This window comes from Anomaloglossus baeobatrachus, chromosome 1 (genome assembly GCF_048569485.1).
Source record: "Anomaloglossus baeobatrachus isolate aAnoBae1 chromosome 1, aAnoBae1.hap1, whole genome shotgun sequence".
Lineage (NCBI taxonomy): Eukaryota > Metazoa > Chordata > Amphibia > Anura > Aromobatidae > Anomaloglossus > Anomaloglossus baeobatrachus.
Genome location: NC_134353.1, coordinates 655,857,103 through 655,874,498, shown reverse-complemented (window position 1 = coordinate 655,874,498; position 17,396 = coordinate 655,857,103). Strand labels below are relative to the sequence as shown.

Below are 17,396 nucleotides of genomic sequence, written 5' to 3'. Positions count from 1 at the left end.
ACTCAGCAGCGATCTCGCTATGTGAGAAGTACCCCTAACTACAGGAAGCCAGCTGTCAATCACCATGACATCAGCACAGACGCCCCATCAACAGAGCAGACTGGAAGAGAAGGAGCTGCTCTGTTGATGGGAGGTTAAATAAAGCAGCAGAATCACTGGCAATTACCTGCCCATTAGTGCTTTACCCAATACACAAAAATAAGTCCTAAATGACCTTTTTACCTGTTATCTTGTGGTCAGCTTTACAATACGTATGGTAGATTTATTAATGCAATGATAGTTCCCTTATAGAATGACTAATACAAGTATGGCAAAAAGGAATACCACAATTTTATTGAACTCTAAATATTGGCAAGCATCTTTATTTTTTTGCAAGAGCTAATACCATAGATAAATAAATATTCCTGCTTGGCTGTGTTTAGTGTAACTATAATACACTGTGAAATACAGGCCCCTCCCTGTAGCATCAGGAGGGTTGTGGAATAGTGTTGGTGGGTCATATATTTTGGGGCATACAGTTCATTCATAGAAGCTCTTGCAGAGACCCAAGATGCAAATTTCCATTTCCTCTTGTACAAGATCTAATAAGACTATGAAGGGACTGAACAGGCACTCTATTGTGTGGCAATGTAGAGCAAAATTAATTCTTCTTTAATCTGTTTATTGGTACAAAGAGTGTCTGTTGCATGGAGGAAGGGGCCTATCTGTTTCATTTCTCTGGTTGGTCCCATGTAGTTAAACAATAAACTCGTTGTGCATAGAAGACGATGTTCCACTTTCAGGAGCAAAACATCTGGAATGGAATAGACAGCAGGGTGTAGACAACGCACCCATTTTCCCATCAGTCAAAAATACAGACATGATCCCCTTGCAGCCAATACTGGATGGTATTCCCAGCTAGTCCAGTCTATTACCAGCATAAAGAACCCAACAACAAACATAATAGAGGTTCTGTGTTCCCTAGGCAATGATGACTTTTTGGAAGTAGAAAAACGTTAGGACCTGGAGACCAATTCCACAAATAATTTTCTTTACAGCTTTTTTGTCTTGCTTTACTGTCTCCAATTGATTTAATGCTGCTTCTGTTAGGGATTGACGTAGGGATCTCTGGTACAGGGGCTGGAGAACTCCCGAACAACAATAAAGGGTAGACTTTTTAGTGAGCATTTCACGGAAGTGGAAACTATAAATAGGTGTCTTCACTCTCTTTGGAGCACAAGCTCTCATTGGACTGGTGCACATTCAGAGAGTCATTTTGGATTACTTTGGCCAACAAAGGTTGTACCGGTTCCTGCCGGTGTTCTCTGGTCCCCTCACCACCATTCTCCTCTTTCATAGCGCCATTGGATTGGTCACCTTTCCCTTTACTCTTTTTCTTTTCTAGCTTCTTTTTCTCCTTCTCCATCTTTTCCCTTTCCTTCATCTCCTTAGCCCTTTGCTTTTCAAGTTCCTTTTCTTCCTGTTTCTGGTCTTTGGATTTCTTCCCAGAACTTAAATTTGATGGAAGAATAATGGACGGGGAGTGAACGAGAGGCTTGTGACCCACGGGCTCAGCGTCACTGATGGCTTTGGCCCCATGCAAACGAGTGGGTGATTTGCATTGCAGTTCTCCGTACTCTTCTTTCCACTTCTTAAGCTGAACTAAATGCTCACGTTCCACATCTCGTTCGGTAATTGGCAATTCCACAATCTCAAGAGAAAAAGAAACACAGTGTCAACATCCATAAACTATATAAGCATCAGAAGGTAGTTTATAGAAGTAAAAATTTCAATAAACTGGAAAAGTTAGAGCGTTGTAAACCGGCACTGCTGAAGATGAAATTTAGTTATCGTCTTGTATGCTTTAACACTAGAAGTCCCAGAAATTTCGAGCTCCCTGGGTTCCAAAAGGTAAAAATGTTAAATGACCCCTCTCTGGGACTTCTAGTGTTAAGTAATAACAGTAAAACATTGGCCTACCTGTTTCTAACCCATTACCGGTGAACAATAATTTGCACTTATACATGAGACCATACGTATAAAGAAAGTTCTACGTCTCAGACACATGATCCAACATCAATTTAACCCTATAAAGGAACCAGGTAGAACAACATCCTGTATACTTTAACAAAAAGAAATAAATTGTGATTTTCCCTACATCAGTGCTGGTCCACAACACTCTTCACTTTCAGTTTCTAATTTACTGTCTTCACCTGGGAGCCGGATCAGGATTCCTTAGGCTATGTGCCCACGGGACTCTGTATCTGCGGATTTTTCTGCATCAAAATCTGCAGCTTTCCCCCGTAATCCACACCCTTTCATAGGTGCGGATTTTGTGCGGATTTGACGCGGATTTTGCGGTTTTTTTTTAATTCAATTGAATAGGCAAAATCCGCCTGAAAATCCGCAACAATAATTGACATGCTGGAGATTTTTCCGCACGAAAATCCGCACGATTTCCACTGCGGAAAAATCCGCAGCGTGGGCACAGCATTTCCCAAATGCCATAGAAATGGCTGGGGAGTAGCTGTGCTGCAGATTTCTGGAAAATCTGTAGCTTTTCCGCTAGAAATCCGCAGCAAAATCCACGCATTTTCCGCAGCGTGGGCACACAGCCTACTGAACAGCCCACAACTGCATTCTCTGGAGTAAACGATGAGCTCAGATCCATTTTTTTTTCTTTGTTTTTTAACATTTAAATAAATTTTTTATTTCTTTTGTTTAAGTAATAAAAATGCTGACATTTTGACTGCAATCAGCAGTTCACGTCCCCCCAGATTAGCACTCATGGCAAATAATATATTCTGCCAATGAGAAGGAGTCGACTGATTGTGTTAGGAAAGATTTACTTCACATATTGGGAACCATTCATGAAACACCGCTAAATTACCGTAATGGACTCAGTTATGAGCAGTTTCATCAGTACAGTGCATTGGACAGTCAGAAGGTGCCTAACAGCAGCTTATCCCCTTTAATCTAACAAACAGGCTGTGCCTGCATATGATGGAGTCAGCAGAAGTGGCTGTCAGCCTAGGCTACTTAAAGGCTTAAATGAGCTTTCCCACAAACAAAGTTAATTTTAATCAATAGATCTTGGAATAATAAGTTCCACAATTGGATGTGTTAAAAAAAAAAAAAAAGTTCCAGTACTGAGATAATCTTCTATAGGTGTTCCTACTATGTTCTGTGTAATGGCCGTGTCTGACCGTACATCATCTAGGCCAGGGAGGATGCAAAAGATTATACCGTCAGAACAGTATGAGATCACAGCTGCTGGTTTGTGTGAGGTAAACAAATTTAATAACAGACAGAGAAATGTTTTACCTCACAGAAATAATCATCTGTGATTCCATCCAGGACCTATTGATTAAAATGCACTTTGCTAGTTGGACAACCCCTTTAAGAAAGTGTACAAAGCCTCTTTGCATTTCACTGATTAAGTAACCTGAATGGCTGTCAATAAATTTGTATGTTTGTTTTTATGGATTCTTAACCCCTTCCCAACAATGACGTATATGCGAGTTATTGTGTGCTGGTATATTAAGCAGGCTAAGGCTGGTTTCACACTACGTCTTTTTAACATCCGTTGAAAACGTTTTTTTAGCGGAAGTACGGATCCTGCTTTTACAGCAAATAACGTATGCAAACGCATATGTTATTTTGCAGGATCCTGCACTGGATGTTTAGGGGCGGGCATTGGAGTCATGTGATCGGGAGTGAGGGGAGCTAGACTGGGAGCCGGCTTCTGACAGCTGCAGACGCTGGTAACCAAGGTAAACATCGGCCTTGGATACCCGATATTTATCTTGGTTACGAGTGTCTGCAGCTGCTAGGAGCAGGGCTGCCTGCACGCGTAACCAACGTAAACATCGGGTAACTAAGAGAAGTGGTTACGCGATATTTACCTTGGTTACGAGTGTCCGCAGCTCTCAGGTGGGGGAGAGGGAGGGAGGGAGGAAGGGGGAAAGACAGATAGAGAGAGAGAGGGTGAGGGAGGGAGGAGGAGAGAGAGACAGATCACGCGAGACTGGTTCTGGGCATGCTCAGTACTTTCTGGGCATGCTCAGTACAAAAGCAGGATCCTGTCTATCAGCACGCCAGCGTTCACCTGCGTTCGCGTGCGTTATAGTGCGGATCCGGTGACTTGCAGTATTTTGACGCAGCTCAAAAACGCTACAAGTAGCGTTTTTGAAACATGTTAAAAAACTGCAAGTCACCGGATCCGCACTATAACGCACGCAAACGCAGGTGAACGCAGGTGGACGCGAGTCCATTGCAAATGCATTGAAATGAAAACGCATTTGCACTGGATCCGTACTTCCGCTAAAATAACGTTTTCAACGGATGTTAAAAAGACGTAGTGTGAAACCAGCCTAAGGAGCCAATATTGTTCCTGTAACAGCAGAAGCCAGAGCTAGCTCTGATCTCAGCTGCTTAGCCATAGAAATGCCACCATCAGACAGCAGCATTTAAATTGTGTGATTGCCACTGTGTTTGTGCACCGCCTCTCATCGGTTCCCCCATGATGCAGAATGTCAATGGGGTGGTGGGTTGGCATAGCAGCCAGGGGCTTACAGAAGGCCCCAAAAGGCCGCCCTCTTACACCTCATAGGAAGTTCAATGAAGCCCTGCTTGAAGTCTGTGGAGAATGTCATTGTGTGTGATGAAATGATCGTGGATTTAAGTCCCCTATCGCAAATCTAAAACAAAGTTAAAATGAAAAAGAAACCTTTGTATAATCCCCTTTTCATTCTTTAAAAAGAAATTGATAAAATACTGCATTGTTGCATCCACAGAAGTATGACAAAAATTAATTAACTCATATGGTAAATACTGGAAACAAAAAGATCAAAATGCCAAAATTTTGTTAAGGAATCAATGTACCTCCGAATTTCAATGTTCATTCAAAGCTCTAAGGTATGTACGTCCGAATTTTAGAGGACAGCAGCTCTCATCAAAAATAATGATGATGAGACTCCTCAATGCCAGTCACAAAGTTAAAACAAAACCGCTGGCGTTTGCTTTTATTTTTTCTTTCTTCAGTGCTGGAGTGGTGATACTGATCTAAGGTCTCTGACTCTAGTCTTATATTTACCCTTTGGCATCTTCACCTTTTAAAATCGGCACCGCTTAGTCACGTAGCGCCATTTTGTGACCGCAACTTCTGTCTGCTGTAAGTCAGAAGTAACAGTCACAAGCGCTCAATGCAAGTCTATTCACCAATGAGTCTCTCACAGACTTGTATTAAAAAGTGAACTCTAGCTCAACATAGCAAATTCTGGGTAAATCTGGTAGGTCACAAACTGCTGGAGAACGTCGGAAGTGGTGGCGATAGAAGGTCAAGACAGTAGCGGGTAAGTATAAGACCAGGGAAAGGGACAATTAAATGCAAATCAATAGGAGGCGAATGAAAAGTACCCGCCTGCGACTACTATCAAAAGACCGAGCACCTGCTGCCGCCGGCCTGGACAACAGCTGATCATCAGAGGGGCTGGGTGTCGGACCCTTGCCGATCAGACAGCGATGACCTATTCTAAGGACAGGCCATCAATGTTAAAAGTAGTGGACAACTTTTAAAAACCAGCATTCAATCATAAAAGAAAAATAAAAAAAAAAAAAAAAAAAAAAAAGCTGGAGTGGTGCTTTAAGTCTCCATAGCTGCATATTTATAATCTATTTGTTAATTTCGGAGAATATAGAAGGAAATCTAATCACAGTGCAGCCTCAGCAGAAAGAAATGGTTCTTGATCCAGTGGTCATGTGATGTGGTGTTGTGTGGCTGGGACAAAAGAGGTAGGCACTAGCCTAGAACGCTACCTCCTGCCTTAAAAAAAAAAAAAACAGAAAAAAAAACCCCTCAAAAACCTTAGCCTGCAGGCGCCTGACATCACTGCATTGCGCAGTGTAGCTCCCACTGCTATTCAACATAACAAGAGGACACAATGGCCGAGGTTTACAGGGAACCTGGATTAAGTGATTTATTTCCTAATTTTTATATTATTTTGCCACTGAATGGGGGCTGTAGGTGATATAATATATAATGGGTGACTGCTGTGGAGACCATCACACCATGTCTGTCAGTGTGAGGAGCGGGTAGAGTTTACAGAGGACAGAATGAGAGGATAGTGTTTAGATGGGGCACAAAATGGACATGGAGATAGGTCAACATTGCAGCGGGACAGTGTGGAGATATTGAGAGTGTAAGGGAAAACTTGAGGGGACAGCCACAGTATAGGGCGTGCTTCATGCATGTGGCGGGTATAGCTCATGATGGCAAATAGTGTAGTGGTTATAAATTATTAAGGTAGACAGCGTGGGGGCCATATACCATAGGAGACTTATTTATTATGGGCAAAATGTTTTTTGCAGAGGGCATTTTAATGACACTTATTTTTAAGGGCACCGTGTTGAGATGTGCTGCAGAAGACTGGACAAGAAGTAAGTCTGCAGAGACTAGCTGTGGATGTGAAAAGTAATCATGGCATCTGGACAAGATGATCAACAGAAAAAAACTCCTATTAAAAAAAAAAAAAAAAAAAAATCACCTATAGAAAAGTACCCAGATGTAATTATTTGTGATACTAGGTCTCATCAAGACTTCGGATCATACAGGAACCAAAGTCTGATAACGCAAAGCATCTCCTTACTATTGTTAAAGGGAATCTGTCAGCACAGGATAATTGTGTAAACAAAGTACAGGCGCTGGTACATCATGGTGGGACTAATCATTTTTCACCTTCCATCCAGCTTGTTTTCTCTCAACCTCCACCCGTCCCTTTTCTGTGATTGACAGCCCTAGCTTCATAGTGCCAGAGAATGGAGTAAATAGAGGGAAAACAAGCAGGTAAGAAGGTGTGTTGAAATGATTGGCCCCACCATGATGTACCAAGTGCCTGTATTTGGTTTGCACAATCATTCTATGCTGATAGAGTCCCTTTAAGGACACACTGGGAGTTGTAGGTTTATTTGATCCATTCTAAATGTCAAGTCAGACCCATATATAATTATATCATTGGACTGTACAAAGCTTGGTTCTTGTAAGTACTTAACAAAACCACCATCAGTACATGAATATATCACTCAGCAGAACCACGTTAATATAGTCAGGTACTATTTACATTGGGTCTGGTGATTTATTTCTGTATTATTGATGGCTCTGCTGTTCTATTTATGTACTGCTGATGATTTTGGTTTTGTATTCATGTACTGATGATGGTTCTAGTGATGAATACATCACCATAGCCACCATAAGTACACGAGTACAGCAGTAGAACAACCATTACTAGTTGAATTTCAACAGAACCAAAATACGGAACCGGAAACACCATGAGTAAATGAACACATCACCAAAACTACCACAGATGAAGCCACTTTCCAAATCAAGACATAAGTTCTTATATGATCTCTAAGTCCTAAGAGCTAACCCAGTACCCCTGCCTAAGGTGACACTTGCCAAAACACCCATCAGGACACCGCAAAGTATAAGGACTTAATTCACATTATTCAATTATCTACATTGTATGCCTATTCCTTAAGTGCTGCTACATAAGTGTTGTGATACACATTCAGAGCATTGTTTTTACGGTGTTCGTACACACTGTCTACATATAAGATCAGATGACAGATTCAGTAGTCTATTAATCTATATCATACACATACTTCTATTGTACTTTCCATATTTAGCGCTACAATACGTATTTAGCATTAACTAGAGATTGTGCTCATACTTTCATTGTACTGTTTACATAGCAGCGCCACAATATACATCCAGCACTGTCTTTTATCTTTTGTGCGTACACATCTCCATTGTAAAGTGACCATGTGTATTTCCTTGTGTCACTTTTGCATATTTACCTTGATATAGATTTCAAAGCCATGTATTATTGTTCACACATACCCTTTGTGAGCTTCCATTATTCTCTACCTACGAAGTATCATTAGTTCTGCAAATATTTGTGTGCAATATCTTATCTCCTGTTGTAATATTCACTACGCGATCTTACTTTTAGTCAATAAATATTTTTACGTCAGTTCTATTACATTACTAAATGTCGTTTCTTTCTTGCCTCTGAGCATCCCATTTGAAATAATTTTACCAATTAGTCTAATCAGCATCACTTCAATTTTCGAGATCTGGGGCTCAGTGATGCTTATTTTTTGCGTCTTGAGCTGGCATTTTTAATTATACCATTTTGGATGAATGCGAAATTTTGATTGCCTTACTGCATTTCAATGCAATGTTGCAACAACAATTCTGGGAGGGTGATTTTTTTTTCCCCTGCTACACCCTTTACCGATCAGATTAATTGATTTTATATTTTGATAGATCAGGCATTTCTGAAAGAGGAGACACCAAATATATGTATTCTTTTAATTGTTTTATTTGCAATGGGGCAAAAGGGGGGCGATTTAAACTTTTAGGTTTTTTTTTTTTTTCATATTTTAAAACTTTTTTTATTGATTTTATTAGTCCCCCTAGGGGGCTATATGGATCGGCAATCTGATCGCTCTGCCATATCTGCTGATCACAGCTACACAGCTGTAAACAGCAGATATGCCAATTTTCTGCCTCACCCAGCTCTGGGCCTGGTGAAACCGAAAGTAAATCATGTGAGCTACAGGAGTCATCACATGACCCTTGTGCTACCATGACAACCACCGGAAGTCACGTGATCACGCCACGTGACATCCGGTATCGGCCGGTGAGTTAGGCTCCTTTCACATTGCGTTTTTCTCTACGTCCACAGGTCCCGTCGGGGCATCCGTCCGGACCGTCCCTCCACCACTCTGCAAAGCGTGCTCCGGACGCATGCGCCCGACAGGGCCATTCACGGTTATGGAGCGCACTGCGTTAGCGTGTGCTATGTTTTGGTCTTTTTTTTGCACATATACGTTTCTGCAGACGGACACCCGAACGTAGAGGAGTACGTTCGGGTGTCCGTCTGCAGTAACGTATATGTGCAACAAATGGCACAAAACAGAGCACACGCTAACGCAGTGCGCTCCATAACAGTGAATGGCCCTGTCGGGCGCATGCGTCCGGAGCACGCTTTGCAGAGTGGGGGAGGGGCGGTCCGGACGGATGCCCCAACGGGACCTGTGGACGTAGAGAAAAACGCAATGTGAAAGGGGCCTAAATGTTTATCGCTGGTGCAGTTATAATGGCACTGTCACATATTGACAGCGCCATTTAAGGGTATAAACGGCATGGGCAGATAACGATTCTGCTTGTGCCTGGCAGGCACACATCTCATCTGTGAAAATCAGCTGAGATGTGAGCCGATCTCTGCATGCTGCCGGCAGCAGACTGCGGGCAGTAACACTATGATTGCTAGGACGTAATATTACTGCCCGTGTTCGTTAAGGGGTTAAACCATATTTATTCCCTAAATTTCCACATGGATTTATATTGACCCAATGGCTAATTTCGCCCACACCTGTGGGTGTGCTAACATGCCAAGAGGGCAGCTAGTCGGGGGATAAAATACCCTTGGGACTAGTCCTTGCGCTCATTGGCATAAGATAACAGAAAATTGAGAAATGTCCAGCTCACCCACACCTGGTCTCATCGTGCCTCAGTCTCGGATATCGGCCCTGCCCTGGCCGCACAGCAGTAGAAAGGAAGAATAATCCAGCTGAGTGTTCACGGTGATTTATTAGTGCAATACAGACAGTGCACAGAAGACGTTAACGCGTTTCTGGCTTGACGCCCTTAATGATTAAGGGCGTCAAGCCAGAAATGCGTTGACGTCTTCGGTGCACTATCTGTATTGCAGTAATAAATCACCGTGAACACTCAGCTGGATTATTCTTCCTTTCTACTATAAGATAACAGATTTTTAGAAACACTTTTTCTAAAGATCTCTTTATCTATACTAGTGTATACAGGGAAGGGTATTTCAGGGATTTAGTAATATGCACCCAGAACTGCTCGTGGTTCTGGGTGCATATTGCACCTGACAGGTTCCCTTTAACTGCTTTATAGCTACATAGATCAGTATCTCACCAGTGCTTTATATGCTCACCTCTGGGATAAGAAAACCTTCTTGCATATATTTTGGATCTATTGCTCTTAGTTTCTCCATGGTTTCATATTGACCTTGACAAGTCTTGAGCTTTTCAGAGGAACCAAGTGAATACTTCAGGAGAATAAGAGCCACACGGAATATAATTTTGACACCTGTAAGAAAAAAGTAAATACAAATTAAACAAGGTCTCACTTATCAACAGTCCATGTGTACATGCATTTATTGATATATTTTCCCCCCATATCACAATATGTATTAAATGCCGCTGGTGACCAATAGGTAGTGGACTGTGCGCTTTAAATGCTGTAATCTGACAGTGCTGTGAAATGAGAACTGCAGTGCAGCAATGTTTGAAATGACACACAACTTTGCTCTATTCCTCTCTCCCATTTGTAGGTGTTGGCAGCAAGACCAGTGGCTGTCTGTCATTACAAGTCTCATGTGAAAAAAAACTAGGTCAGATATTCTCTGGGTGAGTGCTTTTTTTTTTCTTCCTGCAAGAAGCCTCGTTTATAAATTGGTCAATGTGAAGAGGGGAAGAAGTAACCGCTCCCAGAGACAAATTTCTGCCAGCGCCCCTTTGGTTGAAGGGGATATTAGAATCTAAACTTTACAAGACAGCAATGGAGATGAGAAATCAAAAACAGTTTTATTCATCTCTGCAGCATGATGAGGCCAGTTAACATATAAAAACTGGTAAAAGGTGCTCTTTGAGGGGTTAACAAGAGTAGGGAGAAATTGCTAGCTATGAAACACAGCAAGCATCTGCCCACAATACACTGGATGTACCAGTACATGGTACATGTTGGGAAAGCGTTAATTATGATAAAACAATAAAAATACATGCAAGACGAACAGTATTTACATAATAGGTCATTCTCTGATAATAGCTTCCCCATAAAAGGCTATCCACACACTTGACATGAGAAGGGTTAAAAAAAAAAAAAAAAAAGAAGGAGTGGGCGTTTGAGAGAAAGTTGTCAGATCTCGGCAGGAACTCACATTTTTGCAAAAAATACTCAGTTATATAAAGTAGTTACATAAACTTTACAGCAAAATTATAGAAAAAGATTTACAAAGTTGCCTAACTTTGTATTAAAGATTAAAATGTTAAAAAAATAAAAATTAAATTTTCTGTGCAAAGGTGTATATAGCCTTTAAATAAACAGCCACTCAGGAGATTGAGTCCTCCTAAGGTATGTGCATTCAGTATATTAGGCAGATTCCCCCTGGAGCACAGTGTAAATCTGAACATTGCTGTGCTCATGTTCAGTCTTTTGACCACTTTACTGTTTCCAAACCTTGAAGCAGGCAAATGTAGCAACAGATTCCTTCTTGCTAATTCTAAATTTAAAATTATAAAAAGGGGGGGGGGAACCCCAACACCAACAAGCCAGTGGAATAACTGCTGCAAGAATGTCAGCAAACCTGACAATGAAGCAGATTCAGAAAGCAGATGGCTGGCTTTGGATTCTTCCTGAAGCAACTACGCCTAGGAAAACTTCGGTGTGCGCGCTAGTGTCTTAAAGATGCTACAGTATGTGCACATACCCTTAGATAAGGGTTTATTTCAGCCCCCCCGAGAGTATTACCACTCTCAGGCTATGTGCCCACGGATTTTGCTGCGGAAAACCTGCAGATTTATCTGGATTTTCTATATACGGTAAATCCTCAGGTTCTAGCAAGTACAGACACTCCCCATGTTATCCTATGGGACATGGGGAGTGCTGTGTCCATGCTGCGGTATGTGCGGCTGCGGAATATGCTGTGGATGTCCCGCAGCCGCATGTAACTGCATGTCAATTATTCATGCGGAATTCCCGCTCCTCCACTGTGGAGAGTGGAGATAGAAGCCGGGACGTCCGCAGGTCAGTCGCACGAATGTTCGCAGGTTTACTGCAACAACTCCGCACATATACCGCAGCAATAGATAGCTGCGGATTCCGGGGAGCAGCTGCGGTTAACCTGCGGAAACGTCCGTAGGTACGTTGTCCCGTGGGCACATAGCCTCATGGTTAATTATATATATATATATATATATATATATATATATATATATATATATATATATATATATATATATATATAATTTATATTATAAGAATTTTGTTTACTTACCGTAAATTATTTTTCTTATAGTTCCGTATTGGGAGACCCAGACATTGTGTGTCCTCCGGAGGCAGAAGCTATACACCCAAAGTACTACACTAAAAAAGTGTAGCTCCTCCCTCTGAGCATATACACCCCCTGGATAACCAAATCTAGCCAGTTTAGTGCAAAAGCTGAAGGAGAATAGCCACCCACAAGTAGAGATAGAGCAAGAACCGGAACAACCGGAGCCTCTGTCTACAACAACAGCCGGTGATAACACGCGGAACAAGAAACTGCCAACAGGGAGGGTGCTGGGTCTCCCAATACGGAACTATAAGAAAAATAATTTACGGTAAGTAAACAAAATTCTCTTTTTCTTTATCGTTCCTATGGGAGACCCAGACATTGGGACGTCTCAAAGCAGTCCATGGGTGGGAATAAACAGAAAACTGGGAAGTAGGCGGAACTTAACTTCACAAATGGGCGACAGCCGCCTGAAGGATGCGTCTGCCCAAGCTCGCATCTGCCGAAGCATGAGCATGCACTTGGTAGTGCTTTGAAAAGGTATGCAGACTAGTCCAAGTGGCAGCCTAACAGACCTGCTGAGCCGTAGCCTGGTGCCTGAAAGCCCAAGAGGCACCGACAGCTCTGGTCGAGTGTGCCTTGATCCCCGGCGGGGGAGGCACCTGAGTACACTGGTAGGCATCGGAAATGGCCGACCTAATCCAATGAGACAAGGTCGGCTTAGAAGCCGAGAGGCCCTTACGCCGACCTGTGGTTAGCACAAAAAGAGAGGTGCACCGCCTAAGAACAGCGGTGCGAGACACATAGATCCGGAGCGCCCGCACCAGATCCAGAGTATGCAACGCTTTTTGAAAGCGATGAACAGGAGCCGGACAAAAGGAAGGCAGGGAAATGTCCTGGTTAAGGTGGAAAGGAGAAACCACCTTAGGGAGAAAGTCCGGAGTAGGACGGAGAACCACCTTGTCTTGATGAAAAACCAAAAAAGGTGACTCCGAAGAGAGCGCAGCCAAATCAGAGACTCTCCTGAGGGAAGTTATGGCCACTAGAAAGACCACTTTCTGTGAAAGACGAGACAAAGAAACCTCCCTAAGAGGCTCAAAGGGGGGTTTCTGCAAGGCCGTGAGGACCAGATTGAGGTCCCAGGGATCCAAGGGCCGCCGGTAAGGCGGAATGATGTGAGACGCGCCATGCATGAAGGTGCGCACCTGAGCCAGCCGGGCTATACGCCGCTGGAACAACACTGACAGAGCCGAGACCTGTCCCTTGAGGGAATTGAGGGATAGTCCTAGCTGCAGACCGGACTGTAGAAAGGACAGGAGGGTCGGCAAGGAAAAAGGCCAAGGAGCATGGCCGGAAGAGCGACACCAGGACAGGAAAATTCTCCAGGTCCTGTGATATATTTTGGCCGAGGAAGACTTCCGAGCCCGAGTCATAGTGGAGATGACTTCAGGAGGGATACCAGAAGTCGTCAAGATCCAGGACTTAAGAGCCACGCCGTCAATCTGAGAGCCGCAGAATTCTGGCGGAAAAACGGACCTTGTGAGAGAAGGTCTGGACGGTCCGGGAGATGCCACGGCACCTCTACGGACAGATGGGAGCAGGTCTGGGTACCAAGCTCGCCTGGGCCAGTCCGGAGCAATAAGGATGACCCGACGGCCCTCCATTCTGATCTTGCGCAGGACTCTGGGCAAGAGAGCTAGAGAGGGAAACACGTAGGACAGACGAAACTGGGACCAATCTTGAACCAGAGCGTCCGCTGCAAAGGCCTGAGGATCGTGGGAGCGAGCCACGTAAACCGGAACCTTGTTGTTGTGCCGGGATGCCATTAGATCCACTTCCGGAGTGCCCCACTTGCGGCAGATTGACCGAAACACTGCCGGATGCAGAGACCACTCGCCACTGTGCACGGTTGGACGGCTGAGATAATCTGCCTCCCAGTTTTCCACGCCTGGGATGTGGACTGCGGATATGGTGGACTTGGAGTCCTCCGTCCACTGAAGGATGCGTTGAACCTCCAACATTGCCAGGCGGCTGCGTGTCCCGCCTTGGTGATTGATGTAGGCAACCGCTGTCGCGTTGTCTGACTGGACTCGGATGTGCTTGCCCGCCAACAGGTGGTGAAAGGCTAAGAGAGCTAGAAGCACAGCTCTGATTTCCAGCACATTGATCGAGAGGGCTGATTCGGACGGAGTCCAAGTGCCCTGCGCTCTGTGGTGGAGATATACTGCTCCCCAGCCGGATTGACTGGCATCCGTGGTGAGGATCACCCAGGACGGGGTCAGGAAGGAGCGTCCCTGAGACAGAGAGAGGGGCCGAAGCCACCACTGAAGGGAGCCCCTGGTCTGTGGCGACAGAGCCACTAACCTGTGCAAGGAGGAAGTCCGCTTGTCCCAACAGCGGAGAATGTCCAGCTGCAGAGGACGCAGATGGAACTGGGCAAAGGGAACCGCTTCCATTGCCTGATGGAATGACGGCGGGGCCTCAGCAAAGAGCGCACCGCCAGATGGAGGGACTGCTGTTTGACTAAGGGCAGTTTCACAAGTGCCGGCAGAGTCTCGAATTGCATCCCTAGGTACGTGAGCTTCTGGGTCGGAGTCAGAGTGGATTTGGGCAGATTGACAAGCCACCCGAATTGGACTAGAGTGGCGAGAGTGAGCGAGACACTCCGCTGACAGTCTGCACTGGATGAAGCCGTGACTAGAAGGTCGTCCAGGTAAGGAATCACTGCCAACCCCTGGAGGTGCAGGACCGCAACCACTGCTGCCATGACCTTGGTGAATACTCGAGGGGCCGTGGCTAACCCGAAGGGGAGAGCCACGAATTGGAAATGTTCCTCTCCGATTGCAAAACGTAGCCAACGCTGGTGTGAAACTGCAATTGGCACATGCAGATAGGCATCTCTGATGTCGATGGATGCCAGGAAATCTCCTTGGGTCATTGAGGCAATGACTGATCGCAGAGACTCCATGCGAAAATGCCGCACCTGAACATGCTTGTTGAGAAGCTTGAGATCCAGGATGGGCCGGAAGGAACCGTCCTTTTTGGGGACTAGGAAGAGATTTGAGTAGAAACCTCTGAACCGTTCCCGGGCGGGAACCGGTACAATTACTCCGTTGGCCTGCAAGGATGCCACGGCCTGAGAGAAGGCGACGGCCTGAGAGAAGGCGGCGGCCTTGGAGCAGGGGGGAGTTGACAGAAAAAATCTGTTTGGCGGGCTGGAAGAGAATTCTATCCTGTAGCTGTGGGAGATGATATCCCGCACCCACTGATCGGACACGTGTTGAAACCACACGTCGCCAAAGTGGGAGAGCCTGCCACCGACCAAGGACGTTGCTGGCGCGGCCAGATAGTCAAGAGGAGGCTGCCTTAGTGGCAGCAGCTCCTGCGGTCTTCTGAGGACGCGGCTTCGTGCGCCAGTTGGGTTTTTGATCCTTGGCTGAGTTAGTGGACGAGGCCGAGGGCTTAGAGGACGACCAGTTGGAGGAACGAAAGGAACGAAACCTCGACTGGTTCCTGCCCTGGACAGGTTTCCTGGTTTTAGTTTGTGGCATGGAAGTACTCTTCCCGCCAGTAGCTTCCTTAATAATTTCATCCAGTTGTTCACCGAACAGCTTGGACCCAGCAAAAGGGAGCCCAGCAAGGTACTTCTTTGAAGAAGCGTCCGCCTTCCACTCTCGAAGCCACAAGATCCTGCGGATAGCGAGGGAATTAGCCGAAGCCACCGCAGTGCGGTGAGAAGCCTCCAGCATGGCAGACATGGCATAGGATAAAAAAGCTGAAGCTTGGGAAGTTAAGGCAACCATTTCGGGCATAGATTCCCTGGTGAGGGAATGCATCTCCTCTAGAGAAGCAGAGATGGCTTTGAGAGCCCACACTGCTGCAAAAGATGGGGAGAACGAGGCCCCTGCCGCCTCATATACAGATTTGGCCAGAAGGTCAACCTGGCGGTCAGTGGAATCCTTAAGTGAGGTGCCATCAGCCACTGATACAACGGTCCGGGCTGAGAGTCTAGACACCGGAGGGTCTACCTTTGGTGAATGAGCCCACTCCTTGACCACCTCTGGTGGAAAGGGAAAACTGTCATCAGAACCACGCTTTGGGAAGCGTTTGTCAGGACAGGCCCTAGGCTTGGTCACAGTGGCCTGAAAACTGGAGTGGTTAAAGAACACACTCCTTGTCCTCTTAGGCAAGGTAAACTGGTGCTTTTCTGCCAGAGAGGGTTGCTCCTCTGATACTGGCGGATTGAGGTCCAGTACAGAATTAATGGACGCAATCAAATCACTAACATCTGAGTCACTTTCGGACAGATCAATGGGGCACATGGAGGAAGCCTCCGAGCCCCCAGTAACGGCATCCTCCTCGTCCTGCGAGTCAGCTCTTGAATCAGAGCCACGGGACGAGGAAGGAGAGGGAGCCCTGCGTCTCCTCTTAGGAGGACGGGGTCTGGGACCAGATGAAGAATCCTCTGTGAGCTCCGCTGAGAGAGCCCTAGCAGCAGAGGCGCCCTGAGAAGGGGGCTGATGCATGTTCAGCAAAGTCCGGAACAGCTGTCCCATGGAGTCGGCAAAAGACTGGGAGATTGACCTAGAGAAGGATTCTACCCAAGCCAGGGGTTCAGCCACCGGAGCCGGAGCAGCCGGAGGGACCACTGTGGGTGCGATTCCAGGCTGAGGCATTGTCAGGTTAGAGCAGGCATCACAATGTGGATATGTGCTCGGTTCAGGCAGCACGAGCTTACATGCAGTGCATATTGCGTACAGCCTTGCTCCTTGTGTGAGCCATGCTGCTGAAGTGGGGGCTCTGAGCCAGGATGACCCCCAGAGAGTATATAAGCAGGTCAACAACCGGAGGTTGTGGCTTACCAGACCGTTTGTGTGCCCTCCAGATCCCACAGCCCGGACCCCCAGACAGATTAGCAGAGATGCTGCAGCCAGCGCCTATCGCTGAGAGAACGCTGATAAAATGGCACCGGAGCGAGGAGAGGGGGCGGGACCTACTCTGAGAGCGGGATCTGGAGGGCCAAGGAGATTTACAGGGGAGGGGACATTTACTCAGAGAGGAGTGTCCCTCGCCTGTGCCGAACGGCCGCTGGGCGGAGCCGCACTGTCCCTCTGCATGACTGACATGCAAGGGCAGTGAAATCGAAACTAGGCCTCAGGCGAAGCCGGGGCCTAAATTTAAGCGATGCGGCCGGCGCGCAGGCTCCATCGGCGCGGTTCTCAGGTGACAACCAGAGAACCGGCCGGAAATGTCAGAACAGTTACACAGCACTCT

General features: G+C 45.8%; 1 protein-coding gene across 1 annotated transcript in view; it reads right to left on the bottom strand.

Moving 5' to 3' along the window:
* Positions 1 to 310: 310 nt before the first annotated feature.
* The window catches only part of TBC1D10A (TBC1 domain family member 10A), an 88,543-nt gene continuing 71,457 nt past the window's right edge, over positions 311 to 17,396 (bottom strand). Inside the window, exons 7-8 of the mRNA XM_075319959.1 lie at positions 10,005 to 10,159; positions 311 to 1,690 (exon numbers count right to left, since the gene is read on the bottom strand). Coding sequence (XP_075176074.1) covers positions 1,184 to 1,690; positions 10,005 to 10,159 — 662 coding nt within the window. The 3' untranslated portion in view covers positions 311 to 1,183. The remainder of the gene's footprint in view (positions 1,691 to 10,004; positions 10,160 to 17,396) is intronic.